Source organism: Heptranchias perlo, chromosome 24 (assembly GCF_035084215.1).
Source record: "Heptranchias perlo isolate sHepPer1 chromosome 24, sHepPer1.hap1, whole genome shotgun sequence".
Classification (NCBI taxonomy): domain Eukaryota; kingdom Metazoa; phylum Chordata; class Chondrichthyes; order Hexanchiformes; family Hexanchidae; genus Heptranchias; species Heptranchias perlo.
Genome location: NC_090348.1, coordinates 4,436,712 through 4,457,496, shown reverse-complemented (window position 1 = coordinate 4,457,496; position 20,785 = coordinate 4,436,712). Strand labels below are relative to the sequence as shown.

Sequence of the window (20,785 nt, the reverse complement as noted above, 5' to 3'; positions counted from 1 at the left end):
AATTACTTTCTTACATAAAGGGACACATAATATGTAGTCTCAATTTAAAGGAGAAGTATAATCTGAATTCCCTATAATCCTTAATGTAATCAAAGAAGATAATTTATCAACATCTCTTGTTTTGTTGCTTGAAGGCAGCCTAGAGTGGACATTTTGTGTCGACCAGTGCCCCATCTCTGTGACGTGAAGTTCTGCCCACTGATATTATGAATGGGGAACAGTGAAGTACGACTCGGATTTCCCTGATCATCATCTCATGGGAAGAACAGTTCTGCGCCAACTCTTGCTCCCAAGGTCCCTTCAATCAGCAGTTATAAGGCATAAAATGTGCAGAGGAGAGGCCAATAAATGGATTGTGCTTATGTTTAGTGTTGACTAGGTGTCAGATGTCTTCAGTTCAGCACTTCCATTGCAAAGCTGCCATAAATTCTAACATTTGAAACTTGTTCTCTGAAGGGGCACAAAATGAATGTGAAAAAGAATCTACAGGAGTTGATGACGTAGCAAAGCAGCTGGAAAAGCAGGTCCTCGAGGACAAGGAAAAAGAGGAAGAAGGGGAAGAAGGCAAGTACACTGTCGAAGGACAGGGACTTGTGTGCTGAATGTTTTACTATGCATTACACTAGCGGAACACGCTTGTTGATTTAAAACCTGTTTATTCACAGAAGGAGATGGCGAAGGCGAGAGTTCCGCAGCCAAGAAAAAGAAGAAAAAGAAAAAGAAGAAAGGACGTGAGTGGATTTTTAATACTTCTGCTAAAGTTGTTGCAGCTGATAAGATTCACAGGGCCCTAAAAGCACAAGTGGATGAGTGTTAAAAATGTTCATGAAATACAATGTTTTATGATGAGATATAGAATATAAACGTCGCGATGTAACGGTGAATCTATATAATCCCTTTAGTAGGATTGCATTTGGAGTACTGTGTACAATTTTGGGCTCCACGCTATGGAAAGGATGAGGCAATAGAGAGGATATAGCGCAGATTCACTTGGATGCTGCCTGGTATAAGGAAACATAAATATGAAGACAGACCTGAAAAATTGGGGTTGTTTCATTAGCAAAGAGGAGATTAAGGGGTGATTTTAAAATAGAGGTGTTTAAAGTTATGAAGGGATAGGGCAGAGCAGATAGAAAAAGGTTCTTTCCAATGATTGAGGGGTCTAAAACAAGGGGACAAAAATATAAGATTATGTGCAAGAGATTTAGGACAGAGAAGAAACTTTTTTTTTAAAAGAGTGCTGTGAGGCTGGAATGCACTACTGGAGTTAAAGCAGAGACCATGTCAACATTCAAGAGTAGGTTAAATCGATGGTAGAAGGAAAGGGGGATAAAGGGATATGGGATTAGGATACTGCACGTGTGGAAGATAAACACCAACATGGACTGGATGGGCTGAATAGCCTGTTTCTGTGTTGTAATTTCTAGTGTCTTCTCTTTCAGCAAGAGTTTAATTTAATGGAAAAGTTGAAACTGCATAACTAGTTTGTCGTTTCTGTCCTGTTCTGTTGCCATTAGTTGGGTCACATGATCAATTGCAACCTGCACCATCCCCGTGTGTCCTAGAGTGGCTGCAGATAAAATGTCAGTAGGCCAGAGTCCCTTTCAGCTTGACAGATTTGGGCTTGGAGCCTGCTGAACAGCTCCATTGGATGTCTGGGTGATCCCTGAACTTAGTGGCACACTGACAGGTGGGCAGGGATCTGCGGCTGAAGATGAGCTTTGTGGCTGAACATGACAGACATTTGTAGCTGGTGTGGTTATATGCTGCAAAGGAATTGTCTTGATATTGCAGTAAAAATGACTGCTAGACTACATTGCTGCTTGGTTAAACTTAATGGAGATGGGGGTGAGTAAACAGTAGGATAATCTGGGGTTTCGTAATTAACTTTATTGGCGGTTTTGAACTTGTAACTCCACGTTCTGTAAAGTTTAACTTATCCAAAACTCTGCTGCCCATATCCTATTCCGCACCAAGTCCTCCTCACCCGTCACTCTTTATATGTTGGCTCCCGGTCCCCCAACGCCTCCAATGTAAAATTGTCGTCCTTGTGTTTAAATTCCTTCATGGCCTTGCCCCTCACTATCTCTAACCTCCTCCAGCCCTACAAATCAACCCTCCTACCCCAGAACCCTATGACTCCGGCCTCTTATGCATCCCTCCTTTGCTTGCTCACATTGGCAGCCGAGCTGTTTTGAAGTCTGTCTTTCTCCCCCATTCCCCCACCCCCCAAACTGCACTGTTTCTTCTCCTTTAAGTCTTCTCTAAAGCCCATCGCCTTAACCAAGCTTTTGATCACCCTTCCTAAAATCTTCTCCTCTGGCTCGTGGTCCATCTTTGTCCGAAGTGCCTTGGGGAGTTTTTCTATGCTGAAGTCCCCATATAAAAGCAAGTTATTGTATAGCAAATTAAACTGAGGTTTATATTATCCCTAGAAAGACAGAAAAGAGGGAGTCTGACGCACATAAAGTGACATGACCATACTTTACAAAATTTCCTGCTGCTTTTCCCCCTGTCCCCACCAAATCTATATTGCTGTTGCCCCCAGTTTGGAGGATAATATAGTCCAGCCTGTTGAACTCTCTATAGGGACTGCCAGTATAGCCACTTTTGTTTTCACCAAAAATGAGAGTGCATGAAATTGGAGGTAACCTGTTGACATGGATATGGAATTGGCAGAGATTGTCAAACTCGCCCAAATAAAAAAAACTATTCAGTGCTCACTGGACTGCTTGGGGGTAAACTTAGTCACTAGTGCCACTGCGATACTCCCATTTAGAGGTTTCAAGGTTTACGAATGGATTTTAACTCATTGAAACTTAACTGATCATAATGGCGATTGCTTCAGTTCTTGACCAGCTCTCTAGATCTTAGCGCCATGTGATGATCTGTCTCCCCCAGCCTGCCACTACAGCTGGTGAAAGGGAAATGGAAGTGTTGGGGCAACTCAAGCTTAGTTGAAATACAACTTCCTTCCTGTGTGGTGAGACTTGGGGTACAAATTCCTTTGTTTTGTGCTTATAAAAATAACCAAAATGCCTCACTGTAGCACCATAAATGTGACGGAACGGTTTCTGTTTATTTGAATAGTTCCAAATGTCCCTAACATTTTTCTTTTGGAAGGACATGAGTTCCTTGTTTAATACTTCAATTTTTGTTTTTACAAAAAGCTCACTTTTTTTCTTACCAATTTTTTTTTTATTTATTCGTTCATGGGATGTGGGCGTCGCTGGTGAGGCCGGCATTTATTGCCCATCCCTAATTGCCCTTGAGAAGGTGGTGGTGAGCCGCCTTCTTGAACCGCTGCAGTCCGTGTGGTGAAGGTTCTCCCACAGTGCTGTTAGGAAGGGAGTTCCAGGATTTTGACCCAGCGACGATGAAGGAACGGCGATAGATTTCCTCCTCTCTCCTCTCTTGAAGACATTGATTCTTTCCTGGAGTAGGTTCCCATGGCCATGCTGTGGTGCTTTGCCCACTTGGCCATTATCCATGAGTCACCCTCGACAGTAATTGTCAGCAAACTAATTGGCTGCGGGGCAGAGCACCATAGCAGAGCCCAATCCTGCCCCCGTCCACCCCCACCACGTCTCTTATCAATGAACTTCTAGCAGAGGTGGCTGGTTGGAGGTCAGGGGCTGCAAATGCATATTTCTGCTCACAGTCTAATGGTTTTCTGTAATGTATGTAGACAGGTGCAGTAAATTCAACAAATGTTTGCCCCTTACTATGTGCTAGAGCTGTAATAATGCAGAATCTAGCACAGGAAGGTATACTGCACTTATTGGAAAATATTGCAAAAAATTCTGTTGTGTATTTAGGGCACTGAAGTGGGGTGGGGGAGGTGAGGGAGTTCTAGTGCTTGCTGAAGAGATCTGTAGGATCTTCAGGCAGTGGTAGTTTTTCTCTGGTGTACTTCAATCCAGCTGTTGTCCTCTGGAGAATTCCCTCTGATTCACAGTAGAGGAAGAGGGTAAAGTACCAGAGATACGAGGAAAACTGAAACTAAATCAAGGGGAGGAACTTAATGGATTTAATATAAGTAAGAAAAAATTAAATAAAAAAAAAATGGTAATGGAGAAAATGAGACTAAAGATAGACAAATCTCCAGGACCTGATGGTTTTCACTCCAAAGTATTAAGAGGTTTGTGAGGAAATTGTAGATGCTCTAGTCGTGATCTTCCAAAACTCTGATTTAGGAATTGTCCTCTTGGAGTGGAAAATTGCCAATGTCACTCCATTATTTAAGAAGGGTAGGAGAGATAACTGGAAATTAGAGGCCTATTAGTCTAATGTCTGTTGTGGGGAAGTTACTAGAATCTGTTATTAGGGACAGAGTTACTGAGCATTTGGACAAACATGAGATGATCAGCGAGAGCCAGCATGGATTTGTAACGGGTAAGTCATGTCTAATGAGCCTAGTTGAATTTTTTGAGGAGGTAACTGAAATGATAGATAAGGGAGTGTCTATGGATGTCATTAATATGGACTTCCAGAAGGCATTCGATAAGGTTCCACACAAGAGACAGTTAACAAAAATCAGAGCGCATGGAATTGGAGGCAACCTATTGGCTTGAATAGGGAATTGCTTAGGAGGTCGGAGACAGAGAGTAGGAGTAATGGGTATGTACTCAAATTCTGGGGATGTGACTAGTGGTGTCCCCCAGGGATCTGTACTGGGGCCTCAGCTTTTCACTATTTATAAATGACATGGACGAAGGAATAGAGAGCCATATATCCAAGTTTGCTGACGACACCAAGTTATGTGGCACAGTATAAATAGTGTATATGGAAGCAGAAAGTTGCAAAGAGACATTGATGGATTAAGTGAGTGAGTGAGCAAAGCTGCAACAGATGGAGTTTAATGTTTGGGCAGTGTGAGGTCATCCACTTTGGATCTAAGAAAGATATCAGCGTATTTTTTAAATGGCAAGAAGCTAGAAACTGTGGAGGAGCAGAGATTTAGGGGACCAAGTGCAGAACTCACTAAAAGCTAGTGGACAGAACAAAAAATAATTAAAACGGCTAATGGTATGTTGGCCTTTATCTCAAGGGGCTGGAATACAAAGGGGTGGAAGTTATGTTGCAGTTATATAAAGCTCTGGTCAGACCACACCTCAGGAAGGGTATATTGACCTTGGAGGGGTGCAGCGCAGATTCGCTAGAATGATACTGAGGTTAAAAGGATTAAATTGAGGACAGGTTGCATAGACTAGGCTAGTATCCCCTTGAATATAGAAGATTAAGGGGTGATCTAATTGAGATGTTTAAGATGATTAAAGGATTTGATAGGATAGATAGAGAGAAACTATTTCCTTTGGTGGGGTAGACCAGAACAAGGGGGCATAACCTTAAAAATAGAGCTAGGCCGTTCAAGAATGATGTCAGGAAGCAATTCTTCACACAAAGGGGAGTGGAAATCTAGAACTCTTGCCCCCCCCCCCCACCAAAAAAGCTGTTGAGGCTGGGAATCAATTGAAAATTTCAAAACTGAGGTTGATGGACTTTTGTTAGGCAATGGTATTAAGGGATATGGAACCAAGATGGGTAAGATATAGATCAGCCACGCTCTAATTGAATAGCGGGACAGGCTCGAGGGGCTGAATGGCCTACTTCTGTTCCTATGTTTATGAGGCAGTTTTTAATACAATTCAGTTTTTTACACAACAGTTAATAATCTGTGTCTTAAGAATGCTTTTATCTGTGAACAGCAAAAGTTCAGACAGATCCTCCTTCCATTCCGATTTGTGAGCTGTTCCCTTCCGGCATATTTCTTAAAGGGCAAGAATGTGAATATCCGCCTTTACAGGATGGGTAAGTTCTTAATCCAAAAATGAATGACGCTAAAGCAAATGTGTTTTAATATATATATTCATAAATTAGGCTTTTTTTCCCTCCTCTCTCGGTTTTACTCCAGATTTGTTCTAGAGCAGAAAATGCCTTTTGACTTTTTTTTACAAGTTTTTGTTGGTGCCTGTTGTTACATGAAGGTAGTAGTTGGCCTTCACTGTAAACTGCAAAAAAAAAAGGACAATTTGATACTGATGTGTTGTATTGATGGCTCCAATAACATCACATAGTCGTTGCTAGTTGCTATTGAAATTATGAAAGATAAAAGGGATATTCTAATTTTTTTGAATGGCACCATCAAATGAGGGATGTTAGTGCTTGGAATACTTGCCTATCTAAGGCACTTGGTATCATTCAGTATTGAGCACTCCCAGGTCTGGTATACCATGGTCAGATGTGGTTTAAAACTCCTTCTACTCTTGCCTCAATATTTTCCTTAAACCCCAACTTCACACAATTATGCCACACTTCACTGAAATGTTTCCATTTCTCATCCTTGGGGCTCTGACTAATCAGAGATTGTTTTGTACTGTGAGGCAGTACTTACTGGGAGCTGGATCAAGACTGCGTTAGGCTCACTTCACTCAGTACCCTAGAGCCAGCAGCGATAAGAGACTTTTACGTCGTCAGTGGATTTGAACCTGTTTTGTTCTAGTTTAATTCTGGAACAGAAAATGCTAGGTCATTTTTTAAAAAAAAGATCTGGAATTTGTTGATGCCTGTAACTATGAAAGTAGCAGCAAACCTAAAGTGAAATCAGTGCAAATCAAAATCAATGGTGTTTACAGTATTGATCCTAATCGTTTGTCTTTTGCATTACACTTTATTCCAATAGATTGTCAGATTAATGGTCTCACTTTTGTTCCGAGATAAATATAAACCTGTCTGGAAGCATTATTTATGGCTAATTTAGACTGGTTTCTGTTAAGTGCTTTTGGAAAGGCTTTGTTTTTGTGAGCAATGAGGCAAATTCCTTGTCTGGAATATAGATTGTAGCTTTCAAAGGATGGAGAACCTCTGTTTATATTAATGACACGCAGATGACCCCATCGAGGTTTATTTTGGCATTGGAAGCCTTGCAATTGCATCTTATCTTTAGTTCAGCAAGAATGACGTTACTGCAGGTCACTACACCGAGACCGAACTCTGAGCACCAAAGTGTAATTAACATAAAAGGTTATCAAAAGAGTCCGCTTAAAGGGCATGTGAATCTTGAAATGATTTGGATTTGGACAACGGTTTATTGTAGTGATGAAAGTTAAGTGCTGGAATGGTAATTTTAATCTGCGGGTTGAATATTTTTGTGTATTTCTTTCTCATATTTCAGGCTAAACTATGAATTATGTTGTATATTTTCTGCCTATTGGGGGGGATCAGGATATGCAGTGGGAAATCCATCCCACAACTGGTACCCGGTAGCGAAGGAGGTGCACTGCATCCCATACGTAATGTGCATAAAGTTAAGCTCCAGTTCAGAAAAGGCATACGCACGAGTACAGAGCGCTGGGAGGCAGCTTGAATTATAACAGGGATATTACAGTTTAGTATCTCTTGACCTTGATTATAGTTGTCTACTTCTGATGGGATCAGTAAACATTATTCTATCTCTTTTCCCCCCCCGCCCCGGCATTCAGACGTACTTCTGCTTGGCGCATGACCAGTGAGGAGAAGAAAGCATTAAATAAAGCCAGTGAGGAGATCTGGAGCGATTTTAGACAAGCAGCTGAAGCACACAGACAAGTGCGCAAGCATGTCATGAGTTGGCTCAAGCCAGGGATGACCATGATTGAGATCTGGTAAGTAAAATGTCCTGCTTTACAAACTATTATTGATAAGCAGTGGGTACAGTGGTGTGGCGGTTATGTTACTGGAGGCCTGGACTAATAATCCAGGGAACATGAGTTCAGATTCCACCGTGGTAGTTTGAGAATTTGAATTCATTTTCTTTTAAAATGGTCCCAGTAAAAGTGACCATGAAGTTGTTGGATTGTTGTAAAAACCCAACTGGTTCACTAATGTCCTTTAGCAAAAGAAACCTGCCGTATTTACCAAGTCTGGCCTGTATGTGACTCCAGTTCCACACCGATGTGGTTAACTCTTAACTGCTCTCTGAAGAGTGTCAGTTGTACCACCACCTTCTCAGGGCAACTAGGGATGGGCAATAAATGCCTTCTTGAAGATGCCTGAGAATAAAATTTTAAGAACTATTTGACCATCTGTTTCCCCAGTTGCAGCAGAAAGAGTGAGTGCACAACCTGCTGGGTCACCGACCGACTGACTGTTGAGGCAGACACTGATAAAAGCTGTAGCGATGAGTGCTACATTGTATTGATGCTCCCTGGTCTAGGTCTTCATGGAACAGCTATATAAATATAGCTATTCTTTGACTTAGATTATTTTTTTAAATAATGCATGAACTTTATTGACAATGTCTGCAGTTGGTTTTCATTGAGGAGGAAATGTATTTAAGTGAAGGATGTCAATGCCAATAGCCATCTACTGGGAACTGGATCAAGTTGCCTGAAGCTGATTTCTTGGTCCTTCATAGCTGGTAGAGAAGGTGTGAAGACCTTCATACAATCATTGGTTTTGCTTTTAACCCAGGTCACAAAGGCTGCATTCTTCTCAATATTCTGTCTAATTTCATAGTTAAATAGTTCAAATTAAAAAAAAACTGCAAATGCCAGAAATCTGAAGCAATAGCAGAATATGCTAGACATATAGCAGGTGCATCAGGATGAGAAAAGATGGGCAGATGTTTTACCCTTCCTCAACTGGTGAAATGTTTTGTATATCTTTTACCTAATGACCTGTCAACCCAGTGGAATCACCGCAGTCAATGAAGTTACTAATAAGGTGATGTAAGGTTGCTGCGTGACACTTTTACACACCAAGAGGAAAGAATTAACACCAAACTTTTAATTTTGCAGCGAAAAGCTAGAAGATTGTTCCCGTAAGTTGATCAAAGAGAACGGATTGAGTGCTGGCCTGGCATTTCCTACTGGCTGCTCCCTGAACAACTGTGCAGCCCACTACACACCGAATGCAGGAGATCCAACGGTGCTGCAGTACGACGATGTTTGCAAAATTGATTTTGGAACCCACGTTAATGGTTGGCCAGGTTTTATTTAGGCTGGACCTTCTGAAACGTTTCAAGTCTTTTGGGATTTTATTTCAGTAGATGCTTAATTTGACCTCTCTCTTCTACAGGTCATATTATTGACTGTGCCTTCACAGTCGCATTTAACCCCAAATATGACAAGCTTATAGAAGCTGTTAGAGATGCTACTAATACTGGTATCAAGGTAAGCTAGAAATATAAACTAAAGGTTTAGAATAAAATAGCTGCAGATGCTGGAATCTGAATCAAAAATAGAAAATGCTCGGCAGGTCAGGCTGCATCTGTCAAAAGAACAATGCTTACAGCATGAATCCTTTGTTCAACTGGACAAAGAGTCCACACCTGAAACATTAACTTCTCCATTCTGTCCACGGGTACTGACTGACCTGCTGAGTATCTCCAGTAGTTTGTGTTTGTGATTATGCTAGAAATATCTTAACACATTATCTGTATGTTGATCATACTTTTGACTTGTTTAGATCAGCATGCGGTTAAAACTGTACTCTGCACACACCAATTTCTTTTCCCTTTACCCATTGCCCTTCTTTCCCCGTTCTCCTTTCCTGAAGGTGCTGACTCCTCACTGGGTAATCCTTTCATGGGTACATCACCAACACTTCCAGCAGGAGTGGCTGGGTGATGATTGGGAGTGGGAAACCTCCTCTTGTCCCTCTCTACAATCTAACAGTCCTGAGGCCAATTGTAGTGTGCCTCCTGCTGCCCTGGCTGAGATCAGCTAACATGAGCACGGATCGGGACCTTCCCCACATAAAAAGTGTTGAAGGGCATTCGTCAATTTGCTTACCTAGTTCTAAAGATACGATTTTATGTTGCCATTGTTTACATATGTTGTATCTGTAAAATAATGACCAGTTGTAGTGAGACTGATGTTACTTCCGGACATAAAATGTTCAGTCAGTGGCTTATTAACCTGACCAAGGCTTCAGACTTTAGTCATGTGGATGCCTGCATAGACTGTTCCAAAAATATGGAAATAATTTACATTTTAAACATTGATGCAGTCCAGATTAAATATCATCTTTCACATGTATCAAGAGTGTCAACCTGGCTCAATTGGTAATATTCTCAGTTGAGTCACAAGATATGATGTTTAGTCCATCTAAATTCATCAGAAGGTGGTGGGTTCAAATCCTGCTCCAGGGGTTGAGCACATAACCTTTAGACTGAGATTCCAGTCCAGTAGTGAGGGAGTGCAGCATTGTCTGAGATGCCGTCCTTCGGATGAGGCGTTAATTGGAGGCCATGTCCCTCTGTTCCAGAGGTTCAGGGGACTTTTGTCCCATGGTAGTGCTTGCAGAGGAGCAGGGAATCCTGACATCCTGACTAACATTCCCTCCTGAACCAACGCCACTAAAAACAGCTCGGCTGATCACTCGTCTCATTGCTGTTTGTGGAAGTTTGCCGCATTTGTCTACATAACAGTTTCTACATAACATTGAATACCTCAAAGTATTCAATGTATGTGAAGTGCTTTGGGATGTTTGATGTAAAAGAAGTACAGTGCAGTTCAAATGAGCTGGATCCATTAAATTTAGCTGAAGTTATTCTAAAATGCATGTTTTTTTTCCTTAACTTTTTTAGTTGAATTTGATTTTGGAGCCCACGTTAATGGTGAGAGCATAGTGAAAGTAAACATGGGTCCCTTAGAGGCTGAGACAGGAGAAATTATAATGGGGAATAAGGAAATGGCAGAGATGTTAAACAAATATTTTTTTATCTGTCTTCACAGTAGAAGACACAAAAAGATACCAGAAATAGTGAGGAACCAAGGGGCAAATGAGAGTGAGGAACTTAAAGTAATTAATATTAGTGAAGAAAAAGTATGGAGAAATTAATGGGACTAAAAGCCAACAAATCTGATGGCCTACATCTGAGGGTTCTAAAAGAGGTGGCTGCAGAGATAGTGAGTACATTGGTTATGATCTTCCAAAATTCCCTAGATTGTTGGATTTTGAAGGTAGCAAATGTAACCCCGCTATTCAAAAAAGGAGGGAGAGAAAACAGGGAACTACAGGCCAGTTAGCCTGACATCAGAAGTCAGGAAAATGCTGGAATCTATTATTAAGGACGTAGTAACAGGGTAGTTAGAAAATCAGAATATGATTAGGCAGAGTCAACATGGATTTATGAAAGGGAAATCAAGTTTGACAAATTTATTAGAGTTTTTTGAGGATGTAACTAGCAGGGTAGATAAAGGGGAACCAGTGGATGTAGTATATTTGGATTTTCAAAAGGTGCTACACAAAAGGTTGTTACACAAGCTCATGGGGTTGAGGGTAATATATTAGCATGGGTAGAGGATTGGTTAACACACAGAAAACAGAGAGTAGAGATAAATGGGTCATTCTCAGGTTGGCAGGCTGTAACTAGTGGGGTGCCGCAAGGATCAGTGCTTGGGCCTCAGCTATTTACATATATATTAATGACTTAGATGAAAGGACTGATTGTAATATATCCAAGTTTGCTGATGATACAAAGCTAGGTGGGAAAGTAAGCTGTGAGGAGGACACAGAGTCTGCAAAAGGATATAGACAGATTAAGTGAGTGGGTAAAAAGGTGGCAGATGGAGTATAATGTGGGGAAATGTGAGGTTATTCACTTCGGTAGGAAGAATAGAAAAACAGAATATTTTTTTAAAAGGTGAGAAACTATTGAATGTTGGTGTTCAGAGGGATTTGGGTGTCCTTGTACACGAAACATAAAGTTAACATGCAGGTACAGCAAGCAATTAGGAAGGTAAATGCTATGTTAGCCTTTATTGCAAGGGAATTGGAGTACAAAAGTAAGGAAGTCTCACTGCAGTTGTACAGGGCTTTGGTGAGACCACACCTGGAGGACTGTGTACTGTTTTGATCTCCTTACCTAAGGATGGATATACTTAATGTAACATAAGAACATAAGGAGTAGGAGCAGGAGTAGGCCATCCTGCCCCTTGAGCCTACTTCGCCATTCAACAAGGTCATGGTTGATCTTCTACCTCAACGCCATTTTCCTGCACCATCCCCATATCCCTTGATGCCTTTAATATCTAGAAATCTGTTGATCTCTGTTTTGAATGTACTCAATGACTGAGCCTCCACAGCCCTCTGGGGTAGAGAATTCCAAAGATTCCCCATGCTCTGAGTGAAGAATTTTCTCCTCATCTCAGTCCTAAATGAAGGTTCACTAGATTGATTCCTGGGATGAGAAGGTTGCCCTATGAGGAGAGATTGTGTAGAATGGGCCTATACTCTATGGAGTTTAGAAGAATGAGAGGTGATCTCATAGAAACATATAAGATTCTGAGAGGTTGTTTCCCCTGGCTGGAGAGTCTAGAGGTAGGGGGGCATAGTCTCAAGATAAGGGATCGGCCATTTAGGACTGAGATGGGAAATTTTTTCACTGAAGGTTGTGAATCTTTGGAATTCTCCACCCCAGAGGGCAGTGGATGCTCAGTTGTTGAGTATATTCAAGACTCCGATCGATAAATTTTTGGAATCTAGGGGAATCAAGGGAAATGGGGATCGGGTAGGAAAGTGGAGTTGAGGTTGAAGATCAGCCATGATCTTACTGAATAGCGGAGCAGGCTCAAGGGTCCATACGGCCTACCCCTGCTCCTATTTCTTATGTTATTTTCTGTTACAATACTGCAACTTCAGAGTTAATTTGAATCAGCTGCCTGCTGGCCTGGCCCAGCTGATGGGTCACTGGCCCAACACAGAACTAGAAATGTCGTACAAAAAAAATCCTCCTGAGACTGGCTAGCAGGTACCCATGTGATTAAAGTCTGAAGTCTTGGTCAGGTGAATAAACCATGGACTAAACATTTTATGTCTGGAAGTAACATCAGTCTCACTGCAGTTGGTCATTATTTTACGGATACAACATACATAAACACAGCTACTAACATAATGGCGACATAAAATCGCACCTTTAGAACTAGGAAAGCAAATTGACTAACTCTCCTCAACACGTTGGTTATGTGGGGAAGGTCCCAGGTCCTTGCTCTTGTTAGCTGATCTCAGCCAGGGCAGCAGGAGGCGCACTACAATTGGCCTCAGGACCGTTGGGTTGTGGAGAGGGACAAGAGGAGGTTTCCATCATACATCCAGCAGTTTTCTCCCAATATTTGCTAGGCATCATCTCCAACAGGGAGTGCCTTGCTACAATCTACCAAATGACTTACAAAAGATATTTGGTGAGGGGAAAAACAACCTGGAAGGTTTAATATTTAAAAATTGACCCTTTTTTTTAGAAAATAGGGCTGACAAATATCCCATTGTGTTGGAGCAAGGACTAAAAGCATGAAAGATTACACTGAACACGCACGTCATTTTGGCATCTCAAACTATTCACTGCATAAAACTCATGAGAGGGCGTGGGAAGTCTCCATTGTGGGGTGGGGGGAGCTGGATTATGCTATGTTCTTGTGGCCCTCTGTAGTCGAGCCTTTACCGATAGGTTTATAAAGTGGCACAGGCTGTTCGTTGACTTGAGGGTTGAATTTGACAGAAATCCGATGCTTTCATCTGCCACTCAAATCTGGATATATTTTTTATTTCAGAATGCGGGAATAGACGTTCGCCTTTGTGACATTGGCGAATCCATTCAGGAGGTCATGGAGTCCTATGAAGTTGAAATTGATGGCAAAACATACCAAGGTATCAGCTGAATATATTGACAGTTGCATTGGAGCACTTTTTCCCCTTTCCCTACCTCCTAACCGGGAGCAGTGAGGCCAGTTGTCGCATCCTGTTATCACTCAGTCTCAGGCACATACCAGGGACCTTCCTGGCCTGTGTGGCTTAGAAACTCAGTCTTAACCAGCTGAGGCCTCAGTGAGCTCCTTGATTAAGGGTTTAATTTGAGCTCTGGATTTGACCACTGGTGTTGCATTTAAAGATGTATCCCGTTTCCACAGTAGAGACTTTCTAGATGTTATATATCAATGTGTGCCTTCTATAAAGTGTATGTTCACGTGTGCCTTCTGTAAAGTTGACTGATATATATTTTCTTATAGTAAAACCAATCCGCAACCTAAATGGACATTCCATTGGGCAGTACAGGATACATGCAGGGAAAACTGTTCCAATTGTCAAAGGTGGAGAAGCAACCAGAATGGAGGTAAAGAAAACCAAGTTCCATTCTTTCTTCCAATTCTCAACATAAGCACGGATCAGTAAAGGAATATTGTGAGCAATACCCCATTACCTCTTTTTGAATATCATGGGGTTGGAGGGGGGGAGGAGTCTCTGTCCTACGACTTTCCTACCTGTGTCATACGAAGTGTACTTGTGTGTGTGATCAGTTCTTTTCCTAGTCACCTTCAGACTCACTCGTCAGGTGAAGAGAATAGTCAACTTTTTTCGCCCTCTGTGTTTTGTATTTCCTAAGAGGGGTATCATAAGAACAGGAGGAAGCCATTCAGCCCTTCGAGCCTGTTTGCCATTCAATTAGATCACAGTTGATCTGGACCTCAACTCCATTTACCCGCCTTCGCTCCATATCTCTTGATGCCCTTACTCAACAGAAATCTATGGATAGATTTAAGCAGCACACAGAAGAATCTGGGACCACCGGATAAGGAACCAAAACAGCTGGCATCATGATGGAAATGTTATACCTACCGTCTCATGCAGATGCGGTCGGTGTCGGGCCTCTTGGGTGGGGTTTTTTCTGACATAAGATGCACCACGAAGCTTGGATGAAATCTCATTTGTGGACCTTCAAAACCCCGTTGTAGAAATAAGAACATAAATAGGAGCAGGAGTAGGCCATCCGGCCCCTTGAGCCTGCTCCGCCTTCAATCAGATCCTGGCTGATCTTCAACCTCAACTCCACTTTCCTGCCCGATCCCCATATCCCTTGATTCCCCTAGAGTCCAAAAATTTATCCATCTCAGCCCTGAATTAATTCAATGACTCAGCATCCACAGCCGTCTGGGGTAGAGAATTCCAAAGATTCACAACCCTCTGCGTGAAGAAATTCTTCTTCATCTCAGTCTTAAATTTTTTTTTATTCGTTCATGGGATGTGGGCGTCGCTGGCAAGGCCAGCGTTTATTGCCCATCTCTAATTGCCCTTGAGAAGGTGGTGGTGAGCCGCCTTCTTGAACCGCTGCAGTCCATGTGGTGAAGGTACTCCCACAGTGCTGTTAGGAAGGGAGTTCCAGGATTTTGACCCAGCGACGATGAAGGAACGGCGATATATTTCCAAGTCGGGATGGTGTGTGACTTGGGGAACGTGCAGGTGGTGGTGTTCCCATGTGCCTGCTGCTCTTGTCCTTCTAGGTGGTTGAGGTCACGGGTTTGGCAGGTGCTGTCGAAGAAGCCTTGGCGAGTTGCTGCAGTGCATCCTGTGGATGGTACACACTGCAGCCACGGTGCACCGGTGGTGAAGGGAGTGAATGTTTAAGGTGGTGGATGGGGTGCCAATCAAGCGGGCTGCCTTGTCCTGGATGGAGAGCTTTTTGAGTGTTGTTCGAGCTGCCCTCATCCAGGGAAGTGGAGAGTATTCCATCACACTTCTGACTTGTGCCTTGTGGATGATGGAAAGGCTTTGAGGATGCAGGAGGTGAGTCACTCACTGCAGAATACCCACCCTCTGACCTGCTCTTCTAGCCATAGTATTTATGTGGCTGGTCCAGTTAAGTTTCTTGTCAATGGTGACCCCCAGGATGTTGATGGTGGGGAATTCGGCAATGGTTATGCCGTTGAATGTCAAGGGGAGGTGGTTAGACTCTCTTGTTGGAGATAGTCATTGCCTGGCACTTGCCTGGCCCGAATGCTACTTGCCACTGATCAGCCCAAGCTTGGATGTTGTTCAGGTCTTGCTGCATGCGGGCACGGACTGCTTCATTATCTGAGGGGTTGCGAATGAAACTGAACACTGCGCAATCATCAGCGAACATCCCCATTTCTGACCTTATGGAGGGAAGGTCATTGACAAAGCAGCTGAAGATGGCTGGGCCTAGGACACTGCCCTGAGGAACTCCTGCAGCCATGCCCTGGGGCTGAGATGATTGGCCTCCAACAACCACTACCATCTTCCTTTGTGCTAGGTATGACTCCAACCACTGGAGAGCTTTCCCCCTGATTCCCATTGACTTCAATTTTACTAGGGCTCCCTGATGTCATACTCTGTCAAATGCTGCCTTGATGTCAAGGGCAGTCACTCTCAACTCACCTCTGGAATTCAGCTCTTTTGTCCACGTTTGGACCGAGGCTGTAATGAGGTCTGGAGCTGAGTGGTCCTGGTGGAACCCAAACTGAGCATCGGTGAGCAGGTTATTGGTGAGTAAGTGCCGCTTGATAGCACTGTCGATGACACCTTCCATCACCTTGCTGAAGATTGAGAGTAGACTGATGGGGCAGTAATTGGCCGGATTGGATTTGTCCTGCTTTTTGTGGACAGGGCATACCTGGGCAATTTTCCACATTGTTGGGTAGATGCCAGCCTTGTCTTTTGCACTTACGTGCTGGACTCCGCCATCATTGAGGATTGGGATGTTTGCAGAGCCTCCTCCTCCTGTTAGTTGTTTAATTGTCCACCACCATTCACGACTGGATGTGGCTGGACTTCAGAGCTTTGATCTGATCCGTTGGTTGTGAAATCGCTTAGCTCTGTCTATAGCATGTTGCTTCCGCTGTTTAGCATGCATGTAATCCTGAGTTGTAGCTTCACCAGGTTGGCACCTCATTTTTAGGTATGCCTGGTGCTGCTCCTTGCATGCTCTTCTACACTCTTCATTGAACCAGGGTTGATCCCCTGACTTGTTGGCAATGGTAGAGTGAGGAGTATGCCGGGCTATGAGGTTACAGATTGTGCTGGAATACAAACCTGCTGCTGCTGATGGCCCACACAAATTGTGGTTCCATACATTAGGATGAAGGGGATTCTATAGAATCCTGGAGATTTCAGCTGATATTTTTTCACCTCGAGTGGTACAGTGGAAGAAAGCATTGAGTTGTGTATTCACGTTGCATAGAACAGACTGTTCAAGTTCTGGTGTCTGATGAGTTAACTCATGTAGTGAAGAGACTGCAGAGAACAGCAATAAGAATGTCAAGTGTAAAAGGGATGAACAGAGATTAGAGAGAGAAGGTTGAAAGGGAACCTAATAGAAGGGTATGTAGATGAGGTAAACCTGCACCATAACGGCACTAGGAGCAGTTATTAAAAATTACTCCAGCCAGTGATAATTTTCAGAAATAACAACTTGCATTTATATCACGCCTTTAACCATAGTAAAATGTTCCAAGGTGCTTCACAGGCGTAATCAGACAGGTGATCAAAAGCTTGGTCAAAGAGGTAAGTTTTAAGGAGCGTCTTAACAGAGGAGAGAGAGGCGGAAAGGTCCTAGGGAGGGATTTCCAGAGCTTAGGACCTAGGCAGCTGAAGGCACAGCCGCCAATGGTGGAGCGATTAAGATCGGGGATGCGCAAGAGGCCAGAATTGGAGGAGCGCAGAGATCTCGGAGGGTTGTAGGGCTGGAGGAGGTTACAGAGATAGGGAGGGGTGAGGCCATGGAGGGATTTGAAAACAAGGATGAGAATTTTAAAATCGAGGCGTTGCCGGACTAGGGGCCAATGCAGGTCAGCGAGCACAGGGGGTGATGGGTGAACGGGACTTGGTGCGAGTTAGGATACGGGTAGCAGTTTTGGATGAGGTCAAGTTTTTTTTTTGAGGGTGGAAGGTGGGAGGCCGGCCAGGAGAGCATTGGAATAGTCAAGTCTAGAGGTAACAAAGGCCTGGATGACGAGTGGTGAGACGGGTGATAGGTGGTGGAAATAGGCAGTCTTGTTGATGGAATGTATATGGGATCGGAAGTTCATCTCGGGGACAAATAGTAATCAGCAAGGGAGGGTGTTAGAAGGACATAGGTGGAGAGTGGCATTCAAAATGCAGTTGGATGCCAGCTGGGAGAGTTTGGTTTTGATAGGCCAGATAGCCTCTTATCAACTGTTGTTGATTTTAGAACAGTTCCTTATAGATTGCAATTAGGAATGATGACTGACCAAATGGCTGAGATTCATACATCCTGGGGAAACTTGTCCTTAAATCCTTTGGGTCATGTCTTATGGTCTTTATAGATTGCCTACTCCACCAAATCTAACATCTTGTGACATTGAAGATTCTTTGGTCAGTGTTTGGGGCAGTTCAGATTTAAAGATTTGGCCATTATTTCTCTCACTTGTCTGTTTCTCCTCATTTAGGAAGGAGAGGTATATGCAATCGAAACTTTTGGCAGCACAGGGAAAGGAGTTGTTCACGATGACATGGACTGTTCACATTATATGAAGAACTTTGATGTTGGCCATGTACCGATAAGGTAAGTCTAAACATTTTGGAGCAGACGATAGGTAGAAATCTAACGTACATTTTCACCACGATTGATTCAATTCGAAAATTAAAACCCCTCGCTATACCGTATGGAGCTGTACCCATGCTTTGTGTTCACAGTAACATTGATCTCAGTCAGGTATTTCTGCAATTCAGCAAATGTACCCATTTCATTGTTTCTACACTTTGGTATGCATTCACTAACACTGCATAAAACCTAAGGGTAAGTGTGATCACAATCTGCCAGTATTACCTATATAGACCGCTTGTGGTTTGACCCCAAACTCTTAAAGAATATGCTCGTCTTGTAATACACACCCAACCAACTGTTCTATAAATAAGAGCTGTTGGAGTCAAGTTTGTGCTATATTAACCCCATCTTTGCATTAGATGGAAAAGCTAACAATTCCTTTTTAAACATTAACTGTTGAAAGCAGAATGAACAATGAGAGCTGGAACCCTTTTGGTTCATGAGGTGTGCCTCCCAGAAAAAAGGCTTTGAATTGAATCAGAGAATGGAGAGTTTGAAATGATCACTGATTCTCTCTCTTGGCTGCTGTCCATTTGTTGCTGAGTGGCTTAACGATACTGAACGATTGATTGCTTCAGCTTTGTCCAGCAATCCATATTTGACTATTGATAAATGATGTTTGAACAGCTTCCTTATTAAGCAGCTCAATCAGTGTTGTTTGTCGTGCTGTTTCTCTAGACTTCCACGAGCAAAACATCTCCTAAATGTTATCAATGAGAACTTTGGGACACTTGCTTTCTGCCGCCGTTGGCTAGATCGTCTGGGTGAGAGCAAATACCTCATGGCCTTGAAGAATCTGTGCGATCTGGGTATAGTGGATCCATACCCTCCGCTGTGTGACATCAAAGGCTCGTACACAGCACAGTTCGAGCACACCATCCTGCTTCGCCCAACATGTAAAGAAGTTGTGAGCCGTGGGGACGATTACTGAGCACATCCATCGTTTGGCTTTGCTGTGCGAGCGGTTCCACCTGCAGCGTTCTCCTACCAGTTTGTTTTAGTAATGGACCGGGTTTACGTTTGCTATGTTTTAGAGAGGGTGGCAATAGGGAGGAGAAGCTTGTATTTTCACCCATCACAAAAATTTTTAATAAAAGGTTTCTGGTGTCTAGGAACTTTTTTTTATGTTGACGGGACTTTCTCCTTACACTTGCCTGCTGCTGGATTAATATAGAATGTAATGAAATACTGGCATCTCTGAATAGATTGTGATATCTCCCCACAAAATTGTCTGCTGCTGGATTAATTTAGAAAGTGTAATTGGGTACTGGCATTTCAGAAGTATGGGGTGCTGGTTGCTGTAGACACTCACCTCCGATACAAAACTTTCCCCAACATTTCCCAGAGGGTCCTTTTTATACAGAAAGTGGTGTTAAATATAACTGTTAATGCCAATACCTGCACTCTCGACTATGTTGTCTAAATTTCGTGGCAAACAATTTTACAAAAATAAAGATTAATTTCCAGTGTGTGACTTTTGCCTGCTAGTAACATCGTAAATACATTGCACTGCAGAGGAGGGAATGCCTGAGGAAAAAGAAATACATGTGTGTTTTTCTGCCATTGATCAGATTGGTTTTATTTTTATTAACTATATTTGTAAACTGTGACAAATTGCAACTGCAGGCTGATTCGGGACCTCGCAACTGATGCACAACCTGGCAGAACAGCTAGCGTGAGATTTATAAATCACCGTTCTAATTCCTTTTGGTTTTACTACTGACTCGGGGACCTTTACCAATACGGGGATGGGGAATCTGACTCGGGGACCTTCACCAATAGTGGGATGGGGAATCTGACTCGGCTTTACCAATACTGGGATGCAGAATCTGACTCGGGGACCTTTACCAATACGGGGATGGGGAATCTGACTCGGGGACCTTCACCAATAGTGGGATGGGGAATCTGACTCGGGGACCTTCACCAATAGTGGGATGGGGAATCTGACTCGGCTTTACCAATACTGGGATGCAGAATCTGACTCGGGGACCTTTACCAATACGGGGATGGGGAATCTGACTCGGGGACCTTCACCAATAGTGGGATGGGGAATCTGACTCGGGGACCTTCACCAATAGTGGGATGGGGAATCTGACTCGGGGACCTTCACCAATAGTGGGATGGGGAATCTGACTCGGGGACCTTCACCAATAGTGGGATGGGGAATCTGACTCGGGGACCTTCACCAATACTGGGATGCGGAATCTGACTCGGGGACCTTCACCAATACTGGGATGCAGAATCTGACTCGGGGACCTTTACTAATACTGGGACGGGGAATCTGACCCTGGGACGGGGAATCTGACCCTGGGACGGGGAATCTGACCCTGGGACGGGGAATCTGACCCTGGGACGGGGAATCTGACCCTGGGACGGGGAATCTGACTCTGGGACCTTTACCATTAATAGGAGAGGGAATCTGACCCTGGGACCTTTACCAATACT

At 43.2% G+C, this 20,785-nt stretch overlaps 1 protein-coding gene across 1 annotated transcript; it reads left to right on the top strand.

The window, feature by feature from the left end:
* Positions 1-446: 446 nt before the first annotated feature.
* metap2a (methionyl aminopeptidase 2a) lies at positions 447-19,814 on the top strand (the record flags this gene model as incomplete). The annotated part of the gene is made up of 10 exons (XM_068004633.1): positions 447-564; positions 666-731; positions 5,709-5,811; positions 7,482-7,643; positions 8,778-8,959; positions 9,058-9,152; positions 13,533-13,629; positions 13,989-14,092; positions 18,183-18,298; positions 19,019-19,814. Coding segments are annotated over 10 exons (1,296 nt in total), but the record flags the coding sequence as incomplete, so codon positions are not given.
* Between the last annotated feature and the right edge of the window lie 971 nt (positions 19,815-20,785).